Source organism: Antechinus flavipes, chromosome 4 (assembly GCF_016432865.1).
Source record: "Antechinus flavipes isolate AdamAnt ecotype Samford, QLD, Australia chromosome 4, AdamAnt_v2, whole genome shotgun sequence".
NCBI lineage: Eukaryota > Metazoa > Chordata > Mammalia > Dasyuromorphia > Dasyuridae > Antechinus > Antechinus flavipes.
The window spans coordinates 129326375-129344141 of record NC_067401.1 but is presented as its reverse complement, the minus strand read 5'-3'; the positions used below and the strand labels follow the sequence as shown (position 1 = coordinate 129344141).

Here is a 17767-nt window from a genome sequence, read left to right as displayed (position 1 = left end):
TACCCAGTCTACATTTTTTTAAGGAGGCAACTGGGATTAAGTGACTTGCCCAGGGTCATATAGCTAATAAGTATTACATGTCTGAAGCTGGATTTGAACTCAAGTTCCCTTGACTCCGGGGCTGGTACTCTAACCACTGAGCCACCTAGCAGTCCTTCCCATTCCCATCTATATTTCTATATCTGGGTCCTATCATACCATACCATACCACCATGTCCAGTCCAAAATTTTCTCACCTCATGCCTGAGCAATTATTGATCATCCTTTCTGCACAATGCTACCAGCTCGCTCTCTCATCCAAATATCAGTTGGATCATGTCATTTTCCTATTAAAAAATCTTTAGTAGCTCCCCATCATCTGAAGAACAAATTCCAAAATCCTAAACTGGCCATTCAAAACCCTTCACAATCTGACGTCAATTTACCTTTTAAGTTTCCTACTATTCCCCTTCATCCCAGCTTCTTAAACTGTGGGTCATAACTTCATATAGGGTCTTATAACTGAATGTGGTGGTAAAATTATGATTTATTACTAGTAAATGTTTGATTTGTATACTATTTTATATACTATGGACCCTGAGTCATGTAAAAATTTCTCAGGCAAAAAGGGATCTTGAGTGGAAAAAGTTTAAGAAGACCTGCCCTGTATGATTTAGGACATTGTAACCAGGGCCAAATCATTCCTTATAACTCCCTTGCTCCTGGAAGTATCACAGGTTACCTGTTCATCCGTGAATTGTATTGGAGTTGAGAATCCAGAATTCTACTTCTTCCATCCAGGTTCCCCTCTCACCTGTCTCCCAGCTATCTGAAGCTAGTGAAATCCTTGGTTAGTGAGGGAGAAAGGAGTTAGTATGCCCTGAATTGGATGGATTCTAGGGAAATCTCAGGCATTCATTACATCTAGATAGATTCTCTTACCCCAGAGTTTTCTTCTTCTGAACTCCTAGCATTTTTTGTTCTAATAATGGCTAATATTTAAATGATGCTTTATGGTATGCAAAGCAGTTTACATGTGCAATTTCATTTGATTTTAACAACTCGGTAAGGTAAGTACTATTATTATCCCCATTTCACCAAGGAGAAAAACAAGATTAAGAGAGGAAGTATCATTATTTCCATTTTACAGATGAAAAAACTAAGGCCACATATCTATTCGGTATCTGAGGCAGAATTGTAACTCAAATGCTCAATCTACTGCGCCACAAATTAATATACTTGATATGTTTCTGCTGGCTTCCTTCCCTGCTGTTGCCTATACTATATCTCTGCCAGGAATGCCCTTCCCTTTGATCTAAGTTCTTCCCTTGTTCAAGACACAGTTCAAATGTTTCCTCCTCTATTGCCTTCTCTTTCTTTCCTCCTCTGAACTCCTATAATGAATTATTCACCTGGCATTTACTTTGCATTATTTATTTATCCTTTGAATGTACTTGTCCTGTTCTCCCTAACTAATTTGTAAGCTCCCCAAGGGCAAGGACTAAGTCTCACACAACATTATTTCTCCAGCGGCTTGTACGAAGTAGGCACTCTAGGTGTTTGGTGGTGGTGGTTGTTGCTGTTCAGTTATTTCAATGCAGAATCAGCTGACTCTATGTGACCCCATTTGGGGATTTCTTGGCAAAGATACTGGGGTGGTTTGCCATTTCCTTCTCCAGCTCATTTTACAGATGAGGAAACTGAGGCAACCAGGATTAAATGACTTGCCCAAGGTCATAGTGCTAGTGTACGAGATCAGATTTGAACTCAGGTGGATGAACCTTCCTGACTCCATGCCTGGTCCTCTATTCACTTGGTGCTTTATTCTTTGGGGTTACAGTCCTGTTTCTGGTACATACTGTCTGCATGGCTTTAGGCAAGGCATTAAACTTCCCAGGCCCCACACAGCCTTCTCAGATTATAAGTTGCAGAGAAGGCGCAGCCAGCATTGACAAAGGGAGTTCCCATACCGATATAACCACGAGTCCAGTATCCTTCTCTGTCCAAAAGGATAATCTAAATAAGAGTGGTTGCCATCCTGGGGGAGCATGGAGAGTTTGTCTGTTTCTTATTTTTCTGCCTATTTCTATTACATAAATGTTTGGAGGAATAGAAGTCCTCATTGTCTGTAACAGAACTGAAAACCTTTCTAGAGACCATTCCCAAGCCCCTCATTTTCAAGTTCTGTCTATTGAGGGCCTTGGCAGCTGAGAACCAACAAAGTCTGGATTTCAGAAACAACTGCCCTGGTAATGGTAGAAAGGGCCACTGAGGGCAGATTGTGCCCAGAAATGTGCTAACCTGCCTGGAGGCAAGGGAAAAGAGCCTGCCTTCTTGTCAGGTCCCTCATAGTCAGAAAGATGGTAGAGGGAAGTTTTGGAAAGATGAAAGGGATAGTTTCACAGGAGTTATGGCCACTGCACTCCTTTCCCCGCACCCCAGACAGCTGGGTTGCTCTATTTTATGCTTATGCCCTCGATCTGCCTTTTCAAAACTTTCCCAGGCTCGTATTTACAGCCCTGCCTCTCCAGGGGGATGATGATTCTTTTCCTTGTACCCAAATGCAGACCAAGACCTAGAGGGAAAGATTTGTTCCAGCTCTATTCAGTGTGTCATAGATTCACAACCTCTTACACACCTCTGTTGAACTTAAGAGTTAGGAAGATCTGAATTCTAATTCCATCCCAGTTACTTACTAGCTGTGAAATTCTATAGCCTCAATTTCCTCATCTGTAAAATGGGAGGGGGACCTCTAAGAACTACTAAATGAGAAGAACTACTTCTCACTCTGACAGAGGGCCACCTGAAGTGTTGAACTATAACTAATAATTGCTGAACCTTGCTGAACAAGGGCAAGGATGGGGGAAAATCACCTGGGGGACATACCTGGGGACACCATGTGTTTCCTTTCCCCTTAAAGCAGTAGCTGCTCCTTGAGGATATGAAATGGGGGGAGGAGGCAAGAAAATAAACATTGGGATGAGCCCACTGCTGCAAAAGCCCCAGTAGGCCAAGGAAAAGAGGCCCTTTTGGATGATGCTATTGATGATTCCTAAAAACTTCTCACCCTCCCAGCTGAGTATGTCCCTGTGTTTTGAGGCCACTGGGTATGTGGAGACTCAAACCACTCTGCTCTTCACTCTAGAAAAGAAGGAACACTGTATGTTTCCTTGGGGAAATATCATGGCCCTGTAGGGCAAGAGCCCTGACAGGAAGAGTCCTGCTGTCATTTCACCAAAAAATGACTTTTTGATGTGTATATAAGCACAGATATTCTTTCCCGGGAAGGGAATTGAAAAATTGTAGAAAAGCTACTTAGGGAGGGAAAGGTGTGTGTCTGTGGATATATGTGTTCTTGCATACATTTACATCACAGGAAGATGATTAAAAGGAGACAAAAATGGAGCGGGCCAGGGGACCATCTTGCTGGAAGTCTGTGCAGTTGAGCCAGGGGAGAGAACAATATCCTCTTTCTGATACGATAATACCTTCCTTCCTTGTATTGCCCTAAAGCCTTCAGTCCCAGGGCTCCGACAAACCATCAAAATTCTCTCTCATCCTGACCTTCCTCTAACTAAAGACCAATTTAACTAGGTCAGGTAAATGCTGTCCCCACCCCTACTATGTGGAGCATAGAAAGCAGCCGAGGTCTGGCTGGTACAGTCACCCCCTTCCTCAGCCATCCCCAAGTCCTAGAAGAGCTAATTCTTCTCCAGGTAGCTGGTGTTCTGCTCTCACCTTCCAAGCTAACTTTGATTATTCAGGTTTCTCTCCTTTCCTACCCTCAAAGAACTCAGGTTGGACACAGGCTTAAGTTCTGGAACATTTCTTTCTGAATAATCTTTGATGATCAAGGAACAGAAATACCCCTCCCAGCTATTCTTCCTCCAGTACCATAATCAGGGTGGAAGAGAAGACCCTTTCAGGATGGAGGTGGGAAAAGGCTTAGAGTGAAGGACTCAAAATTGCCCTCCCTTTTTCTGCCTCCCTACAGGCTGGATACACAGCCATTTTGTTGTATCTAGTCCTGCTCAGAGCTGGACATGAACACTCTCTGTTTTGGAGAGGGTCAGAGATGGCATCTGGGAAGACAGGTGGCTTGATCTACAGGATAGTGCTTAGGTGAGCACCTGATTAGAGAAATAAAAACTGGCTTTTATATGGCAACTTAAAAGTTTGCAAGTATTTTACATACATTATAAGGTCAATAACCCTAGAACTTGAAACTGTGTGTGTGTGTGTGTAAAACTTCAAGAATCTGGAAATGTGGGTATCTCCTTGATTTTGCTGACTTTTACATACATTATCTCATTTGATCTTCCCAATAATTCCATAAGGTCAATAACCCTAGAACTTGAAACTGTGTGTGTGTAAAAGTATCCGTATTATATAGATAAGGAGAACTGAATTAATTTCACCATGTAGAATTATACAATTAATAGCAAAGGCCTGGTCTTCATGACTAGAGCCAGCTGTCTATGAGATAGTGAGGAAATTGCTAATTCATATTTTTTAAGTCAATTGGAGTTAAATGATTTGCCTAGGGACCTGTCATAGCTGGTAAATGTCTAAGGCTAGATTTGAACTCGGGTCCTCCTGACTCCACTATATCACCTAGCTATCCCCATTCAGATTTGGTAGCTGCTCATTTATAGTAGTGGTTGGCTCAGTGGAAATTCTGGCAGGATAAAATGGCCACTTAGAAATGACTTTATAGTGGTTCTCTGATGTTTCAGAATTGAAAAAAATATCTAAATTTGAAGCCTTCTTCTGCTCTTTTCTGTTTGTGAGACTTAATTTCCTCATCTATAAAATGGGAGTAATAATAATATCTTTAGTAACTAATTCAAAGAGTTGAGAGTATCAAAAAATAATATGTGTGAGGTAAATTGAACACCTTAAAGCACTCTACAAACCTTAAAACATTATAGCTATCAGCTATCATTACTTTGAAGTTATTGGTTATTTAACTAGTTAAATGATAGGACTGGAAATTCTCATTCCTTATGAATGTGAAGGAAAAGACATTTTTCTTTTTTACAGATATGGCAACTGAGGCACAGAGAGAAAGTTTAAGTGACTTAGTAAGTTGGTAGGTTTAAGGGCAAAGAATAGGACATAGGTGACGTCTCAGTGCCTTCTTACACCATCCTCTTCCTCTTTTTGCTGAGAGGAAGTGTATGTGTGACTGTCTATGTGTGAGTGTTTGGAAAGAGGAAAATGTGGTCTGCAGTTGGCCAAGAAAACTCTGCCAAATCCACATAGTAATAGTAGATCACGTGTGAGTCCGGGTGTTCGCGCAAGCGTGAAGGCTCCAGGAGGCATGATGCTGAGTGCAAATCCACAGAGATTATCCTTTGACTTCTAAATAGCATATAGCATCAAAATAGGCTTGGCCTGGGCCCATGGAACTAATTCTGCAGCACCAGGAAAAGGTAGAACTCTAAGGGAACAAGATAGTACATGAGGATGGACCAGAAGCATCCTGGCACAAGAAGCACATGGAGGAAGGTCCAGAATGGGGTCTGGCTCTCAGTGGATCAGAAACAGTTGGGTGAAGTTGGGAGCAGGAGTAGAAGTAGAAGATGGGGAATATAAATTGGCCCATCTCTGAGATAGTTTCCTTAGTCTATATGAGAATATTCCTAGAATCCTTGTAGGGGATACTGTATTCCCCATAACAACTTCAAGAATCTAGAAATGGGGGCATCTCCTTGATTTTGCTGACTTTCACAGCCAACAATGGCAAATCTGTCAGCAACTAGGAACCGTAAAATTGTTTGATTTTTGGACACAGTTGGGGACTAAATAATTTGCTCCACTCTTTTCAACAATGAGGTGATTCAGGCTAGTTCCAATAGACTTGTGATGGAGAGAGCTATCTGCATCCAGAAAGGGGATTATGGGAATGTAGATCACAACATAGTATTTTCACCTTTTTTGTTGTTGTTTGTTTGCTTGCTTATTTTCCTTTCTCTTTTTTTTTTTTTTTACTTTTTGATCTGATTTTTCTTGTCCAGAAATATGTTTAGTAGAATTGCATGTTATTACTTGTTGTCTAGGGGAGGGAGGTGGTGGAAAGGAGAAAATTTGGAACACAAGATTTTGCAAGGATGAATGTTTGAAAACTACCTTTGCATGTAGTTTAAAAATAAAAAGCTATTAGTAAAAAAATTTTTTTAAAAAAGAATAACTCAACTAGGACCAGTGCTTTATCCACTGTGCCACCTGGCTGCCCTGAGAATTGTAAAGTTTTTCAGCGAGATTTTCCTGACTCATTTTTATTTTTCTTGGGTGGAAAGGAGTGTGTGAAGGGGTGGGGGGGAACACCAAACCTCTGATTTCATTATAATTAGGAACTCCAGCTATACAATATAATGTTAAAGTGTTGTCTAGGCACTAAGAGGTTAATTAAGATCATCAACACCCAGTATATGACAAAGACTGAATTTGAATTCTGGTCTTCTTGACTCAGAAGCCAGTTCTTTACCCATTGTACTAGGAAGTATCCCAATAACTCCTTAGTTAAAACTCAGGTGAGGTGTGATGAGGAGACTCAACTCCTCAGAGAGACACTGGGGGAAAACTTATCCATATCTTTTTGTAGAAATCAGTGCTCCTCCTTGGGTCTTGTTATTAGCAAGTTACTTTATTTTCCGGGCTCCAGTTTCCTTATCTGCAAAGGGAGATGACAGTTTAGTTTTATTTCTATTCTGATCCTATGATCCATCTTCTCCTTTTTCCCATCTCTGCCATTTCCAGCCCGAGGAACTCACCAATGCCCTGGAGATCAGCAACATTGTCTTCACCAGCCTCTTCGCCTTGGAGATGCTGCTGAAGCTGCTGGTGTACGGCCCCTTTGGCTACATAAAGAACCCCTACAACATTTTCGATGGAGTCATTGTGGTCATTAGGTAAGTCCTACCTTCTTTCAACTGGCCTCCCGAGCAAGACTTGGGGAGGGAAGAGATCAGCTTGGAAAGGAGTTAGCTGGGAAGAAGGCTGTGGGTCTCCTTCCTTTCAGCTCCAAGGGTTGGCCAGGTGGGAGGCAGGATGGTTCGACAGATAAATCCCACTTCAAGTCAAGAAAGTGGAGTTCTAGTCCCTACTTTGTTTAGCTTTGTGACCTTATAAGAGTAATTTCATTTGAATCTGGACAATGATGTGATTGAGTCCCATCTGGGACTATTTTATATTCTTCTCCTGTAAGTCTTGTCATTTAGTTTTTCTGGAGGAACGTCAGAGGGCTGCCATATCACCAACCATCAGTAATAGCTTCCTTTTCACTTCTGTCTTGTGCTTTACTCTTTCTTGGAAATTCTCCCTTTCTCTGTTTCTTTCCATTACTACCTACAGTTCTGCATGCCAATCACCTAGCATTTATTTATTAAGTACCTACTATATGCCAGGTACTGTGCTAAGTGCTAGAAATATAAAAAAGGCAATAAAAACCAAAACCAAACCAAACAAAAACGCTCCCTATTCTCAAAAAGTTCATAGTTTAATGGGGAGAGACAACATGTAAAAAACTACGCAAATGATATAGACAGGATCGACTGGGGGTAATCTCAGAGGGAAGACATGAAGATTAAGGAGAACTCTGAAGGGCTTCTTGCAGGATTGGACTTTAGCTGAGTCTTGAAGGAACCCAGAGTAGCTAGAAAGGGGATAGCGTTCCAGGCAACTAGAATACATCTCAGCTCCCTAGCTCCCTCGCATCCCTTTCTGCCATCTTCCCTCCATTCCAAGCCCTTCTGACCATCCCACTCATTTGGGTTGGGGTAGGGGGAATAGAATTAGGAGTATCTAGCTTTGGTGAAAAATATTTGAGCAGCCCATTTTGTAAATTGCTTGGAAACCCTTGTGGGTGCTCCCAGGAACTCAGTTTGGGATTTCCATATCATTGCTCTACCCCAGCTCAGGCTTGGGGCCAGGAGAGACAGCTTTATTACTTTTTTCTGTTTGGCTTTAGATTTCATTAGAGGAGAACAAAGCAAATATTTCATAACCTGATGCTGTTCCATAGGCTTGATGGGAAGGAGGATAGGGGGTTAGGAGGGGCAGGAGGAGTCCTGTTGGCTGCAGTAATGGAGCCCTCTGTCTGGTAGAAGGATGAGAATAATCATAGGCATAGGGCTATTATTTAGAATACCAGCATTTCTGAAGCACAGTTTGAAGGCAGAGATTATTTTAGCACCTCAGTTTCTTTTTTTCCTTTTATTTTTAATAGTATTTTATTCCTCCAAATACATGCAAAGACAGTTTTCAATATTCACCTTTGCAAAACCATATGTTCCAAATTTTTCCCCCTCTTTTCTCTTCTTCCTCCTCCCCAAGAGAGCAAGCAATCTGATACAAGTTAAATGTCAGCATCTCAATTTCTTTGGGCTTCCGGGGATATTCATCCCTTCTCCCCTTTATGGATCAGAGAGAGCCCCTCCCACTAAGGAGAGAGAGAACACTTTGATCCCCATCCCAGGAGATGGGGGATACCAGAAGAAACAGAAGACAAATTAAAGATAAGTGGAGGGGGAGAGAGGGATAGGAGAGAAATAGGAGTGACTTTCATCTCCATAGTTCTGATCCAAACATACAAACAGGGCAGTTTCCCTTAGGGTTCACCCAGGTTTGTTAAACAGGACCTAATGCTGTCCCTTCTTTCCTTGTCCTTATTCCAAATTCCCTGTCTCTTACACAGCGTGTGGGAGATTGTGGGCCAGCAAGGCGGAGGTCTGTCTGTACTTCGGACCTTCCGGTTGATGAGGGTGTTGAAACTCGTCCGTTTCCTGCCTGCTTTGCAGCGGCAATTGGTGGTCCTCATGAAAACCATGGATAATGTGGCTACTTTCTGCATGCTACTTATGCTCTTCATCTTCATCTTCAGGTGAGAAGGGAATCGGGGACCTAAGCCTTTTTGTGCAGGGTTCCAAATCAGGATATTGCAACTGACTTAAACAAAATTTTTTTCAATTAACAAGCGTTTATTTTTCCCTACCTAGCAACCCTCCTCCTTGTTCTGAGAAAGAAAAAATAAAAACAAAACACTTGTAACAAATATGCACAGTGAAGCAAAACAAATTCCCACATAGGCTGTGTCTAAAAATGCATCTCCTTCTGCACGCTGAGCCCGTCACCTTTCTGTAAGAAGTTAGGTAGCATCCTTCCTCCTTTCTTCTCTGGAATCATGGTGGTTGGACATTGTGTTGTTCAGAGTCCTTAAGTGTATTTTTTTTCAAAGTAACTGGCCTTTTGGAAGCACCTCAAACTGGGTCTTGGACCTTGAGTATTTTCCAGTTCTTTCTACACCAGAGAAATTCTTCACCTCTTTTGCACCGTGGGCTCCTCTGGCAATCTGGTGAAACCTTTAAATATATAAAATACCTAGGATTACAAAGGAAGCTAATTATATTGAAATAGTTATCTCTATGTATTTTCAAAAGCTGACATACCCCAGGTTAAGAATCTCAGCTCTAAGCTCTGAGGGTTGAAGAATGGGGACGTGAAGCATCCTAGATTCTGGGGACAGGGCTGGGTATCAAAAGGGAACGGTGGGGAGGCCTTGCATTAGCTTTTCCCTGTGGGAGCTGGCCGAGTTATTCCCTTGCTTTACACGTTCCCTAAAGAAAAACTGGATGGAAGAGAAGCCAGCCACAGCCGACATCTGGCGTGGTCGCTGGCCCAGGGATCCTGTCGCTGGAGAGCAGGGATGCTTGACTTGACTCAGCACAACTGAGGGTGGTAGAGTTCAGCATATGGGCTCCTGCTGGGAAGCTGCATGGGGGGAGGGGGAGGAGGCGCACAGGGGGTTCCAAACATCCGCTATTTTCCACCAATCTGCCAGGTCACAGACTCTTTTCCTCTCCATATCTTCCTTGCCTTTTTTCCCCCCTCTCCCCATTATTCACATCTTCAAGCTTAGGATGGAACAAGAGCACTCTGGGTAGTTTAATCTCAGATCAAGTTTGGAATCCTTGAGCTTAGAGAATGCTAGAATGCGGTTTGCCTACCCACAGGCACCTCTACCCCCTGGTTCTGTGCCCAAAGGAAACAACACAGAGCCACGTAGGGTTACCTTATTGCATCTCTCCCTGCCTCCCCTATCTGGAAAGTAGAATATTGGGACTGGGAAAAAGTAACACCAGGTACCTAAAGTGAGGAGGAGAAAGCCACAGGGTATGGTTCCCCCCTGCCAAGGGAAGGGAAGATGGAGCAGAAAACTGTGTGCTTTACCTTCCCTCCCCTTTTTATGTTTAGTATCCTGGGCATGCATCTCTTCGGCTGCAAGTTTGCATCTGAGAGAGATGGGGACACGCTGCCTGATCGGAAGAATTTTGACTCCTTGCTTTGGGCTATTGTTACCGTCTTCCAGGTATATGAGTCGATTGGACTTTGTGGGTGGGTCCTTATCCTAAGATCCTGAGGATGCTGGAAGTTCTGATGTTTTCTAGTTTGTGACTCTGGGCAAATCAAGCAACTTCTCTCGGTCTCAATTTCCTCATTTGTAAAATGGAGCTAATAATAGCACCTACCTCCCAGAATCGTAAGGATCAAGTGAGACCACATATGTATAGTATAAAATAGAGTACAGAGACCACATATGTATAGAGTAAAACCCAAAGCCCCCTTATAAATGTTAGCTATTGTCATCTTAATTCCCTAACCTCTGATCTCTATGGCAGATCCTGACTCAAGAGGATTGGAACAAGGTCCTCTATAATGGCATGGCTTCTACATCCTCCTGGGCAGCTCTCTACTTCATTGCCTTGATGACTTTTGGCAACTACGTCCTCTTCAATCTCCTCGTGGCTATCCTCGTTGAGGGCTTCCAGACCGAGGTAACCCACCTGAACACTGCCATCCCGTCCCCTTGAGAACAAAATGATCCATCACTACAAATACCACCCCTTAGAATGAAGCAATCCAGCAATCCTGTTGTGCTAGGCTCAGCTGCCAGACCAAAATACTTTCTACTCTAGGCTCTCTTCTAGATGGATGTAATCCATAAGGATTCTTTTTCCTGGTTCTCTTATCCCTTCCAGACAGAAGTCACTCCTCTCTCCCCTAAGGCCCCCAACTCTTACTGCTAGAGCTAAGTCACCCCTCTATAAAGTGCTGTGCAGCCCACCCGCCCACTTTCAGAGGGAGCAATTGCCAGCCCCTTCTGGCCCGATGTAGTCCCTCCCATCCCCCACCCCCCACTAAGGGAGGTCGTTAGGGGAGATTAGAAGAAGGTTTTGAGGAAGGGTGCGTGGGGGGAGGACTGGAGGGTTCTTGGAACAGTATATCCTGAGTCATTCTGGAGAAATGCTGGAGGGGGGGTGGTGTGTGGCATTTCAGTTGTTAGAGGATGGAGTGGAATTGGACACCTCCTATCAAGTAAGTTAGTCACTTCTTAGGATGATAAAATAAAAGTTGAGTTGGAAATAGATGATCTCTCAGGGTCCTTCCAGCTCTTATGTCCATCCAGGGTCATAGGCCATTGCCACTGTCACTCCTCAGAGCCACTTCTGAGTGCAAACAGTCTAGGTTGCATGTTTCCCGCCCCGCACATCCTATATTCTTTGAGAAATCTTTCGGGGAGCAGGATGACAACACGACGTCTTGATCTAGAGAGTCCGACCACCCCCCCGAAACAAAAAGGGGGTTCTTCAGATCCCTTTAGCTCCTCCTCCTCCTCCCCAATCGTGCCTCAGAGACCATGGTCTCGGGACTGGAGGGATGTGGACACATTGAAAAATGAGCCTAGTTAGCGACCTCTAAAATGGAGATGAGCCGTCTATTTCCAGATCACGCCTCCGCCTCCGTCGTCACAGGCCCCGTCATCGATTAATATTGATTAACATCGATCCAGCCTTAGCCGAGCCCCGGAGGTCTGGTGCAGCCTCTTTCTGAAGTCCCCCCCAGCCACCCCCGCAAGGCCACGCCTCCGCCCTCATTTCTCTTCTCCTGCCTAGGTCTTTCCTCCCTCCCCCTCCCTTCCTTCCTGCAGCTCCTTTATCGGGGTCCCGCTGGGCGCCTGGAAAAACCTCCTGGTTGGGCGTCGAAAAACTGTCGGGCCAATTCTTTCCCGGTGACCGGGATGGAAACTCCCGCAGCGGCCCTGGCTATAAATACCCGGCGGGGTGGGAGGGGATGGTAGCGTAGCGATGGGTGTGTGTGGCGGGGGGAGAATCTGTTTTCCTTCCCCGGGTTCCCAGAACCTTGGGGAGGCCGGTTCTCCGCGGGAGATTGGGGGACAGAGAGAGCATGAGCTGAGTCTGAGCACGGCCGGGGTCTGGGAGGAGGCTGCATGAGCTGCGCTCGCACGCGGGATTGCCCCTCCGCACCTTGGATAGCTATCCATCTTTCTGACCCAGAAGAACGACTGCTGGGGGCAGGGGGGAGGATGAAGGGCGTAAGAGGAGACTGGCCGGGAGCCAAAGCTTCTTTAAGTAGTTAGCGGCCTTGTCCTGGCGCTTCCCCTCCTCCCCCCTCCACCCAGTGGGCAATTACTTCTTCGTGGAGGGGAGATTGAAGGGGATTTACAGTTTTGATTCCTCCGGGCAGGAAAGGGTTAAAGCCCTTGCGCCGGTGCACGAACTTTGCATTTGGTAGACGATATATACTTTAAAATTTGATTTGGACTGCATTCGTGCCGTCCTTTCTCTCTCTCTTTACAAGCACAGAGTGCCTGGAATTTCTCCTTCCCCAGCCGTGGGGGGGGGGGGGGGGGGGCGGGAAGGGGGAAGAAGGGGAGGGTGGCTAAAAAGAGGAGGGGACATTTCCATCTTCGCAGTCTGGGACCCGCTCTTTCCCGGCTTTTGAACCGGAGTTCCAGAGAAGCACCAGGGTCTAGGGCTTCCCATCTAATGAGGAGAAAATAGGGAACTGGCCTGCACTCTCTTCAGTCTCCCGCCTTCTCTCAAGCGCTATCTTTTGGATACCCTAAGTTTACAAGCCAGCTGTAGCCCCTCTCCGGTCTGCCTGGTCGCTGACTCCTCCGTCCGCCACCCCCGCAGAAGAGGCCTCTCCGCTCCCCCGCCCCCACTGCCCCTTTCAGCAAACACCTTGTTAATTTGAGTGCAGCTGTGCTGGGCTCCTGGTTGCTAAGCAGCAGCAGAGTCTGAGAGGATAGAGAGCCGGCTGGGGCTCCTCATATCTCGGGGTGGGGTGACCCTGGTCCCGTCGGGTGGATGGAGGGCCATGCTAGAGCTTCAGTTTCGCGATGTGGGGTGGGGTGGGGTGGGGGTGGAGTTTACTGTATGTATCCTACTCCTATAGGGGGAAGAGAGAGTAGCCATCTAAAGGACCACAGTCAGCTAAGCCAGCCCAGGAGGCTGCCTTGGTATAGGTAATGGGGAAACATTTCCCCCCCTTAGGAGAGTCCTGTCAGGAGGAGAAAAAAGGAGAGTGTATGCTACAACCGTGATCTTCTGGATTCTACAATCTAGAATTTGAGAAGTCTTGGGTCTTTTTTTTCCTCCAAGTCATCTTGAAAAGTTCCTAATGTCCAGATTGTCCCCCTGGGAGAGACACTTTGCACCAAGACTCTGAGTGATATTTTCACTCCCAGTCAGACAAATCTTTAGATCCCACCCTATTTATTTTTCCTATAAATTAAGTAAATTCACAGGTTACAGATTCAGTTTATGGGAAAAATTCCTGAGCAAATCTCTCTCTCCTACTATGGTATTTAGGGCCTGCCTTATGCCTGGACAAGGCAATATCCATTCCCCAAAGTTGGGAGTTAGGTTTAGGACCTGTTAGTATAGCAGAAAGAGTTGTGAATGAGTAGGAAAAACCCAGATTCACCTCCTACTTCTGGGTCTTTGTAAAATGAAGGATTCTTAACTTTTTTCCCCACTGGCCTCTTTGGCAGTTTGGGGAAGTCTATGGAGACCCTTCTCACAATTAGTTTTATATGTATAAAATAAATTACAATGGAAACCACTTATTTTGAAACATGGTGATCAAAATGACCTGAGGTTAAGAACCCCTGAATTACATGGCCTCTGAGATCCCAGCCCAGTCCATATACTTTTCACAACTCTGAGATTTGGGGTTAGGGACAAAAGCATTTACACACCTTCAACCCTCTTCCTCCTTACTCTGGCATTTTTTAAATATGAACAGTAAAGGTTAAGCAATATCAATGAGACTAGGATGTCATTCATCTCAGTTCTGTTTCTTCTTCAGAAGAAAATGGTGGGACAGCTATATGGTGGAGTAAATAGTGTATGACCCTGGAGTTAGGAGGACTGGAGTTCAAAACTGGCCTCAGATACTTACAAGCAGTATGACTCCCAGCAAGTCACTTAACCCCAATTGCTTCCAAAAGAGAGAGAGAGAGAGAGAGAGAGAGAGAGAGAGAGAGAGAGAGAGAGAGAGAATGGTTTTTAGATTCCAAGTTTCCATTAAAAAAAAAATCTAAACATTAGCAGCAGAGATCTGAGAACCTGTTTCCCAATCACCATTTTTGTGGGTTAAGTTAGAAACAGCCTCCCTGAAGGGAGGGAAGTATTCAAGTTGTCTCCTACCTTCAGTGTTTGGGAGAGCTTTGACTGAACAAGTTTGTCTGGTCAGTCAGAGGCACTCACATCCCAGTGCTATGTATTACTCCTGTACATAGGTTCATTAAATGCTCAAGTTGAAGGCCTGTTATGAAACCATTATTTGCTATGAAGGGATGTTATTACCATGTCATTTTGTCACATTCCCTCTCAACGGGGTCACTTTGAGAGACCCTTCGCTTTGAAGCAACTTAGTTCAAGGGTATGAGACAAGAGGCTCCTTTTTAGCTTGGTTTCTGCTGAGTCTGTCACTACACACACACACACACACACACACACACACACACACCCCTCTTTACCAGTTCCTTGCCTCTTAGGGGAGTCAGGAAATCTGGGTCCTAGTCTTGGCTTTGTCTCTGTAGGGGTGACGTTGGATAAATCATTTTATTTCTTCATATTTCTCATCGGCAAAATGAAGAGATGGTACTAAATCATAGATTTGGAGCTGAATGTAACCTTGGAAGCCATTTTATACATAGGGCATAGAGACCCAAAGGAGAAGCAGTAGAAATGGGATTTTAACCAACAAGAGGACTTTTTTAAAGTCCCTTCTCCGGTTAACATTCTGTAATTCTACTTTGACCGCCATCTTCCTATCTTTCGTCCTTGCCTCATTGGTCTCTACTTCTGTCCCTGCCCTCACCTTCATGGCCCTACCTCTGACTCCTTCACCTTCCTTTTAACCCAGAAACCTGAGGGGGCTTTCGTCCTGAACCCTGGTATGAGCTTCCCCACCACACACTCCCTCTAAATCAGGCCCCTGAATGTCTCTCGTCTCTCCCTTTGCTGGAGGTGATTTCTCTTCCTTACTGTCCATTCTCAATTTGGCTATTTGAAATCCTGTGCAACTGTGACCAGTGCCCACCCTGCCTCCCCCCCCTCTCCCTGTAGGAAATCAGCAAACGGGAAGATGCAGGTGGACAGTTAAGCTGTATTCAGCTGCCTGTCGACTCCTTAGGGGTAGGTACCCGTTCAGCATGACCTCTCCCCTCTGTCTGACCCGTACCAGCCTTGTCCTTCCCTCCCACTACTGTCCCTCCCGTTTTGGTGTTCCTCTGGTCCTTCACTCTTGCCTGCATTGGTGGTTGTGATTACTTTGGTGGTTTCTGTGGATGTTGTGAAGTTGACTTTGATTTTAAGTCCCTTCCCTCTTAACAAGCTCAAAGAGGCTCTCCATACTAGGATTCTTCTTGGCTCTGGCTCCTTGAAGGGGTAAAAAGCCTCTCACCCATCCTCATCAGATTGTGAAGGAAGTGACTTAGAATCAAGTATCTATATTTATATGTGCGTGTGTGAGATAATAGCGAGCCATTTGGGTTTTAGATGATAAAGGACTCCCAGTCCCGGGTCCCTCACATATCTCTCCTTCTCCTTTTATTCTTTTCCCAGGCTTTTGGCTTTATGGGGTCCCTCTTTAAGCTGCTTAGGTTGGGAAAGGGCCACTGGAGGAAGCTTCTATCAGAATCATACCCATATTTTAATACTACTTCAACAGGAGTATTAAGTGTTTGATTTCAGTTTTAATTCAACCCTTTTTTGCATCCAGAAAAGCAAATAGGGAACATAGAAGTTTCTGTTCCATGGTCTCCCCTTGGACCTATCCCCTCCCCCACTGCAGCCATTGTGGTCCTTAGGGGTTTCAGGTGCAGGGAATGAAATTAGGGACTTAAGGAGAGAGAGAAAGAGGCAGAACATTAAACCAGCATCCCCAGGAGGCTCTGCCTCCTGGAGCAGCACCCCAGAGCTCCCACTTGATAATTAAAGGCCTTGTTAGGGATGTAAACTGAGTTAATGAAAATGTTCCCCTGAGATGCCAATTAAGCAATATTTATATCCTTATCAAAAGTAGCAATCAAGAATTTTTTTTAATAACTTAAGGACAAGTGTGCAATTACAAGGAAACCTACTGACCTGTTAAGAATGGAAAAAAGGCCATCCCAGAGATGAGAAGAGGGATTGAGAAAGGTGGCAAAGCAGACAAAGAGAAAGCCAGGGGCAGGCCGAATCTCAGAGATGTCGGGGCCTGGAGTGAAATAGGATAAAAGAAGTTTAACTACTTGGGGCAAGGGCTACCTGCTGTGTAGGGGCTGAGTCTCCCCCAAGGAGCTCACTCAGGTTTTATTTGGGCAGAGGGGATAGGGAGCCTGGAGGGAAGGGCTACAGAAGCCCAGGTGGTCATTTAATAATGAGGCTCCATCTGCCACTTCAGAGTTCCAACTTGTGCACCACCAAATCCCGCTCCCATTCAAGCACAATCCAGTTCCCCCACCTGGGATCACTGGGAGCTGCGTTCCTAATTGATCTAGTTCTGTTTGTGTCCATTGGAGTTAGAAATGTTTTTCCTCTGACTATGGCTGTTGGGGTCAGAGGAGTCTGTGCAATCCTGGCTCGGGCTAGCCCCAGGGGAGCCCTTCTTTGTGAGGACAGGGCCTCCTGGTGTGAACAGATGCAGGTGCATGGCTCATGTTGTGATCAATAGTTCCTGTGGTGTGTATGTGTGTAATCCCGGGTGCACCCAGTGATGGTGAAAAGCCCCAGAGCCCTGATTCTCCCCTCCTCTCCCTCTCCCTAGGGAGATGCTACCAAGTCAGAGTCGGAGACAGATTTCTTCTCACCAAGCCTGGACGGCAAAGGGGACAGGAAGAAGCACTTAGCCTGTGAGTAACCCCACCACTCCCGGGCTGGGGAGCAAGAGGGAGAGGGCCGGACCCTCGGATGGCTCAAGAGGTAACCGGGAGCTTTGTTCTCCTTTCCCACTCCCACTCCAGTGATGTCCCTGGGAGAGCACCCAGAGCTGAGGAAGAGTCTCCTGCCGCCACTCATCATCCATACCGCCGCTACGCCCATGCCTTTGCCCAAGAGTGTTGGCTTAGGGGAGGCTTCGGGCCCTGCTTCTCGAAGACCCAGTGGTAGTGGATCCAATGACCCCAATATGGCCCATGAGATGAAGTCACCGGTAGGGCCATGTGCATTTTGGGTGGGGCAGGGGGGTCAGAGGGTGAAGGTGACAGAAGGGGGAGGGTCGTGGGAATCCAGTGCACATCATAGATGGCCAAAGGTTTGGGGTGGGGGGAGACTGGAGCCCTGGTAGAGAAAATAGAAAGAGAGATAGAAATTGATGTGAAGGGGCAGCAGGAGGGATAGATGAGCAAGTGAATGAAAAGTTATTGGGGGCTTTCTATGTGTCAAGCATTGTGCTAGATATATAAAAGCACAATGGGCTCTGTCCTCCCCCCCAA

General features: G+C 45.4%; 1 protein-coding gene across 13 annotated transcripts in view; it reads left to right on the top strand.

The window, feature by feature from the left end:
- The window catches only part of CACNA1G (calcium voltage-gated channel subunit alpha1 G), an 86854-nt gene that overhangs the window by 33628 nt on the left and 35459 nt on the right, over positions 1-17767 (top strand). For 8 of the 13 annotated variants that reach the window (XM_051994306.1, XM_051994305.1, XM_051994295.1 and 5 more), the window contains 7 exons: positions 6742-6893; positions 8678-8863; positions 10234-10348; positions 10659-10814; positions 15420-15488; positions 17101-17185; positions 17297-17484. In XM_051994306.1, the coding sequence (XP_051850266.1) occupies positions 6742-6893; positions 8678-8863; positions 10234-10348; positions 10659-10814; positions 15420-15488; positions 17101-17185; positions 17297-17484 (951 nt within the window). The remainder of the gene's footprint in view (positions 1-6741; positions 6894-8677; positions 8864-10233; positions 10349-10658; positions 10815-15419; positions 15489-17100; positions 17186-17296; positions 17485-17767) is intronic. The other 5 variants (XM_051994307.1, XM_051994303.1, XM_051994299.1 and 2 more) reach the window with 1 other exon arrangement.